We start from the raw sequence: 6,438 nt of genomic DNA on the forward strand, positions 1-6,438 counted from the left end.
AGTTTCCTGGTTTCACAACTGGTGCTCTTTCTTCCTCTCGTGAACTCTTAGTATAGCATACTGAAAATGTCAGACTGGGTGCTGTGCCTCCTTCTTCTCTGCTGCATCATAGGTAAGCTCCTGCTTAACCGTCTCTCACAGCTCTTCCATTAAGAGTAGTTATTAATGCATACAAAGGTCAAGGTGAAAGCAATATTTCAAAGAAATGAGAGTGTGTCTCCTATAGCCTTATAGCCTTTGTGTCAATAATTGTGTCAATGTCAGATGATGACTTTCCATGACGGCACAAATGCACACACACACACACACACACACACACACACACACACATACACACAAACTTGTCTTTCACAAGAGGAACAAACATTTTTATGTGTGTGTGTGCATTGAAATAAAGTGACAGTGCAGGTATGTATTTGTTCTTCAAGGATCAAAAAAATTAAAATGAGCAGGATCAAATTAGTAATATATTGCTGGCTAATTTTAGGCACGTATAAGGTACTGCCCCAGCAAAATGTTATACCTTTTTGCGTACTTTTCTTACAAATGCTGTTTCAATTTGAGTTTGGTGAATCTAGTGCAGCAAAAGAAGAGTCCTCTTTTCAAACCCATTTCTCTCCTCATATGCCCCAGGTTGTCGTGGTGTGCAGTGGTCTCTTGATGACTCGCCTAAGGTTGATGGCACTAAGGGACAGTATGCCATTCTACCATGCTCTTTCACCCACCCAGAACAGCAGTCATTCACAGGGGAGATCCTTGTAAAATGGATAACAGGAACATTTCATGGTCCTACCATGTTCCAGTGCAGTGTGATGAACAGCACTGAAGGGAGGTATGAAAAGTGCTCAGACCCTAATGTGCCGAACCGTTACTCTCTGCGGGGAAACCCACGGGAGAGGAACCTGTCTCTCCTCATCCAGGGACTGGAGCTCTCTGACATCGATCAGTACTATTGCAGAGTGGAGCTGGACAACACGAGAAGTACCATGTACCAGAGCCCAAAAGGAACATTCCTCAATATCCCTGGTGAGGGTCGGACTCAAGCTGTTTCTCTTGTGATTACTCGTCAACATACTGATGTTTATGCCATCTGTAGATATCAGAATAGCACATGGAACTATTTTGATGTTCTTTGATTTTTATTTGCAATCAAAGCACAACAATGCCTGTAGCAGAAGCAAAGAGTGTATATATTCAGAAATTCTAGGCTCTGGTGGCTTTTTTCCCAATTGGTTTAATTTTGAGATGACAAACATTACCATAATTATTATTTAAATGGGAAATACCATGTTATGTTTTCGATAGACCAAGGAACACTTATTGTAACAAAGAGGAGGTGGAAGATAAACCATCAGGGTGCATTTCCCTCTCCTCCAGCTCCGCCTGAGATCCTCAGCCTCTCCCAGGTGCCAGGACCTCCACCCAGCAATGTCAGCCTGGAATGTGTGGCTGAAGGGAACCCACGTCCTACCCTCACCTACCACTCTCCAGCAGGCCTGGAGATACCTGGCTCCATGCTCGTCCCATTAGTCCCATCAAAGGTCAATCGATTCCGGACTATGGTTCACATCCCTATGGCTACAAGTGACCCACACATCTGCCGGGCAACAAACAAGCTTGACACAGTGGAGCAGAGCTTCCTCTCACATCAGCGGCCTTCAGCCCTAGTCCTGGCCCTGTGCGTCTCTGGTGCCATGCTTCTGCTGGGCCTGGGGCTTTTCCTCTGGCTCAAGCATAGAGGTGAGTGTCTGAGGCCTAACAGTGTGGTAAAATACTTCAGAAACTGTGCTTGTACCCCTAGACTGTAGGCTGTTGTTCCTAAGCATGGTATGGTATCATATTTACAGTCTCTTCCCTTTCCCCTTGTCTTTTCCAAAGGAACTGTATCATCCTGCAACTGTGGATACAGGTATGGTGTTTATAATCTTTAAAAGGCACCTCGTCGGTGGAATTTTCATTGCTGGAAACAAAATTAGTTGTATTTCTGTTGTATTTCCAACAATAACTTAAGATTTTGTGAAGTTAAACTTTTTCAGGACGTGCCATCCTCACAATTTGTCAATGGCCCAAATACAGTTAATAAGTGAATACTTTACATGCCTGCATCCCAAGGAGTGGCACCAGGATCATGGTGTGGGTAGTATGGGCTAGGGGATAACTTTATTTTCATTTTTCCGAAGGGTGAAGTGGGACAACTGAAATAAGAATGCTCTCTGGGTGCTAATTTTAAAAGAACATGTTTATCCAAAAGTGCAAAACAAAAATGGAAAAAGATAAATATCCAACAGTCAGAGCTGGGCACAAAACAATTAGTCTCCAAGCACCAAAATTGAAAGGTAGTCATTCAGAAAATAAATAAGTAAATAAAATAAAAAATAAATAAACAGACACAGCTGCTTGTTAACAGGTACTTGCAACAGAGTCATGACTGCCTTTAGCATGATATTTATTTCCTTATTTTCAGTCACTAATATTAGTAGCATACTGTACCTATCAAAGCAAAAGTGAACAAAACGGAATAATATATATTGTGTGGATTAAAAGCATTAATCTATCGGACATATAACCATATCACATTTCATATTATATCAAATATTGTATTCATGTGGTTTTTTTTTTCCAATGGGGCAAAATGCTTTTGAGAAATTGTAAAAGTTTTGTCTTTGTTTTGTATTCTAATTTGCATATCCTTTACCTGCTTAAAATGGGAATTTTTTCTTAAAATGGCCTCTTTTGTTCTTTAGGCACAAACAAAAATGGGAAGCTCACAGTCAACCACCAGAAGGTATGATCCTTCCTGTTCTCTCATCACAAAACATTTTTTGGCTGCATATGTGCTAATATTCATATCAATATTTCTTGGGTATATGAATAAATCAACCTAATTTAAACAGATGTATAAGCAACCAATTCTAGCAAAGTATTTTCTGTGTTATGTTAAGTCTCATTCAATAAAAGTAAAGTCATATAACAATGTTGTAATATCAAATAATCTCATCATGAAATTATATGAAATGACCTATAGGTATCTCATAAAGTAAAAATGTATTTAAATAATATGTGAATATTTAAACAATGCAACTTGGTTTTGGTATGATCAATGTTGATATGTTTTCACTGATTATTTACATTTTTTGTTCATTGCCATATCTCTTGTGTGAATTTTGAACTCGCTTGCTACCAAATTAATCAATCAATTTTGATCTGGATGCTATTTTGCCTGCTAGCTTTGTTAAATGTGATGCAAAGCCTGTAGTAACCATTCCATTTCCCATTATATCACCACTAATATTCAACAAAACTGGATAGAGGGCATTTTATGCTTTTAATTTATCACCATTGCAACCTCCTCCTTTAATTCAGGAGAGCACAGTGACGACTCTGTTTCACTCTGTTGTCCACAAGTTTACCATAGATAGATTTTGAGTCAGAGAAGAACTTGCCATGTGCAGTGTGTGAAGGAAGACTGTTAGCACCCAGTTGACCAGAGGAGGTCACTGATGTGCAATGAGACATGGTCCTGTGAATTGAATCCTTCAATACATGGGCCGGGTGTTTTAAAAAGATGAGCAACCCAGGAACTCTGAATCACCTTTTTGGATATTCATAGTCACTCTGATATGGGTTTTCAGTGTGTTCATAACTGTGTGGCTATATTCTGTCCTTCTGTGCTTCACTCTTTCCCTTGTTTTAAACAGTGCCAGTCTCTGAAATACCTTTATATGCCAATAGCATCGAAGCCAGTGAGTACATTTACCCTTACCCACATACATCCAGTTGACATTGAAATAGTTGTGGTAAATTAATTCCTCTGATCTGTCCTTTTTATTTCCTCTAGAAGGTGATACGGGTATCATATATGCAGATATCAGTGTGAAGAACATCACAAATGGTAAGCATTTCAGGTATTGTAATAACACACTTGTATAAAGTTCAGATAATTTTACAACAACATTTTTAGGCTGTTAATATGCTACATGTACAGTCCTGATAAGAAACATTGCCTTGTTTAATGATGTAAAGGAATAACAGACAACAGTGTTGTGATCCCCTACAATGTGATTTATATTACACAGATCTGAGTTCTATGACAAAAGATGGGGAAAACGGTAAGCAAAACTTCCTATTGTTTCTGTTCTTCCCAGTCAGAGTTCTCCTCTCAAACACCGTGTATGAGAGTAATGTGCTTCCAATATAAGTTATTATATAATTTATTGCCTTCCAAAAAGATAGAATCTGGCTAGACCTTTGTAATATTTTGCTAGGTAATCTGAGACAAAACTGCCAAGTGATCCTTAACTACATTATCTTTTTAGGTAAGGTAGTCTCTGAAAAATTTGAAGAATTGTATTTTAACAGATTCAAATCCTTCAGTCCCCTCCAAAAGTATTGGAACAGCAAGGCCAGTTCCTTTGTTTTTGTCATACACTGAATACATTTGGGGTTGTTTTTGTCGACTTCTGAATTCATCCTGCTGTTATCATCATGAGTTACATCATCAATAAAGATTAGTGAGCCCACTCCAGAAGCAGCCATGCAAGCCCAAGCCATGACACTTCCACCGTGCTTCACAGATGTTTCACACTGGCTGATGTTTTGGGGGTTTTCTTCACAGCTCTCACAATGTTTCTTTCATCAACTACTGTTGTTTTCCTTGGTCGACCTGTTCAATGACTGCTGTTGTGCAAGCTATCCCCAATGCTTGTGCAATGGCTCTGATTGATTTACCCTGTTTTCTTAGCTTCAAAATGGCTTGCTTTTCTCCCAAAGACAGCTCGAAGGTCATCATGTTGGTTTATCTTTTCTGACACAAATGCAGTCTTCACAGGCAAAACCTAGTTAAAACCAAGAGTAGACATTCAGAACTATTTATTGCTTAAACAATCAATCTAACAGGATACATCTGGGCAAAAAGAAACACCTGTCCGTCACATGATCCAATATTTTTGCTCACCTAAAAATTGAGTGGCATGATACCAAAGGTAATATATTTCAAATTGTTAAAATAAATCTAAATACAATTACCAGGAAATAAAAGCTGAAATTCAGATCTGTCATCTCGTGTACATCTTTTGACCTCAAATACAACTGTCTTCAGTGTATAGCAAAAACAAAGGAATTGACCTTGCTGTTCCAATACTTTTTTTTTTGGGGGGGGGGGGGACTTCATATTAGACAAGTATATACTTTATATTAGACACTAGTATACACTACCTGGTTTTTAGCTATTATATAATTTGGTGAGTCGTAATTAATCAATTTATGTCAATGTACTGTGTAAAATACACAGATAAGCAATCATTTTGTTCTGTGGTTAAGCTTACTGATTCAGTCTAACCTTGGCTATTCCAGATGTCTGCTATGCTGAGGTGAAATTCAATTGAAACTCTGCCTGGTTGAAGGAGAGCTGCATCTGTCTGTATTGGCTTGGAGCTACATTATCTAATTTCATGTGGGCAGCAGTGTGTTGTGGTTGACTTATTTGAGAATTTTAATGCAGATAGCAAATATAGTGTGTGCAGGTTCTGGTATGAATAAGCATGAAGCGTGTCTGTCTAATGGTATTCTAATAATGCAATATACAAAAGTATATTGATTCCAGTGAATCATTAATAAAGCACACCGCATATGTTGTAAAATAAAGCTTATGTCAATAACTGTATTATTTTTTTGTTTACAGCATTTTATGTGCATATAATTCCTTTTTTTTTTTCACTGTATGTGTGAATGTCTCTGCAATATAGTAAATAACCTTTATTTTTGTCATTGAACCATATCAAGGTCCATGGTAAGCCAGTGGTGGATCTCTTGTGTAGCCATAAGATTGGCATTTTAACCGTAAAATATAACTTCATTTTCCTTGTCACCACTGTTAGTTTTTTTGTCTTATTTCTCAGCCTCATATCAGCTTCCTTGACTTTCATTGGCACGTTGTCAACAAAAGCCAATATCAGACTCCAAATGCAATCAAAAGCCTAGACTCAAGTCTAGATATCTCTAAACTGCTGCTCTCCTCAGATTTTAACACACAACAGTCTCTAGAGTTTACAGAGAATGGTACAAAAAACAAAGAAACATTCAGTGAGCAGCAGTTCTATGGGCAAAAATACCTTGTTAATGAGAGAGGTCAGAGGAGAAGGACCAGACTGGTTCAAGCTATCAGGAAGGGGACAGTAACTCAAACAACCATGTTGGTATGCAGAAGAGCATCTCTGAACACAGAACATATCAAACTTTGAAGTGGATGGGCCACAGTAGCAGAAGACCACACTGGGTTCCACTCCTGTCAGCTGTAATAGTGCCTACAGTGCCTCACCAAAACTGGACAGTTGCAAGCAATTCCCTGGTCTGGCAAATCTTGATTTCTGCTGTGACATACAGTTGGTAGGGTCAGAATATGGCATAAATAACATGAATCCTGCCTTGTGGCGATGGCTC

The 6,438-nt window shown here is 38.6% G+C and overlaps 1 protein-coding gene across 2 annotated transcripts; it reads left to right on the forward strand.

Moving 5' to 3' along the window:
• The first annotated feature begins 44 nt into the window (after positions 1 to 44).
• Positions 45 to 5,866, forward strand: siglec15l (sialic acid binding Ig-like lectin 15, like). 2 transcript variants are annotated; one of them, XM_061263050.1, is made up of 9 exons: positions 45 to 112; positions 634 to 1,026; positions 1,306 to 1,740; positions 1,879 to 1,909; positions 2,745 to 2,785; positions 3,699 to 3,743; positions 3,839 to 3,892; positions 4,077 to 4,109; positions 5,353 to 5,866. In XM_061263050.1, the coding sequence occupies exons 1-9, from the start codon at positions 67 to 69 to the stop codon at positions 5,382 to 5,384; spliced, it is 1,110 nt and encodes a 369-aa protein (XP_061119034.1). In that variant the 5' UTR covers positions 45 to 66; the 3' UTR covers positions 5,385 to 5,866. The 2 variants fall into 2 exon arrangements, with proteins under 2 accessions (XP_061119034.1, XP_061119044.1); XM_061263060.1 differs by having other exon boundaries at positions 1,378 to 1,740.
• Positions 5,867 to 6,438: the final 572 nt, after the last annotated feature.

Source organism: Conger conger, chromosome 1 (assembly GCF_963514075.1).
Source record: "Conger conger chromosome 1, fConCon1.1, whole genome shotgun sequence".
In the NCBI taxonomy this organism is placed as follows: domain Eukaryota; kingdom Metazoa; phylum Chordata; class Actinopteri; order Anguilliformes; family Congridae; genus Conger; species Conger conger.

Bases quoted from the DNA above. Each gene is read 5' to 3' on its own strand.
- siglec15l (XM_061263050.1), top strand. From the start codon at position 67: ATGTCAGACTGGGTGCTGTGCCTCCTTCTTCTCTGCTGCATCATAG. The intron at 1,910-2,744 runs GTATGGTGTTTA...TTTGTTCTTTAG, and splicing joins TCCTGCAACTGTGGATACAG to GCACAAACAAAAATGGGAAG. The intron at 4,110-5,352 runs GTAAGCAAAACT...TGGCTATTCCAG, and splicing joins GACAAAAGATGGGGAAAACG to ATGTCTGCTATGCTGAGGTG.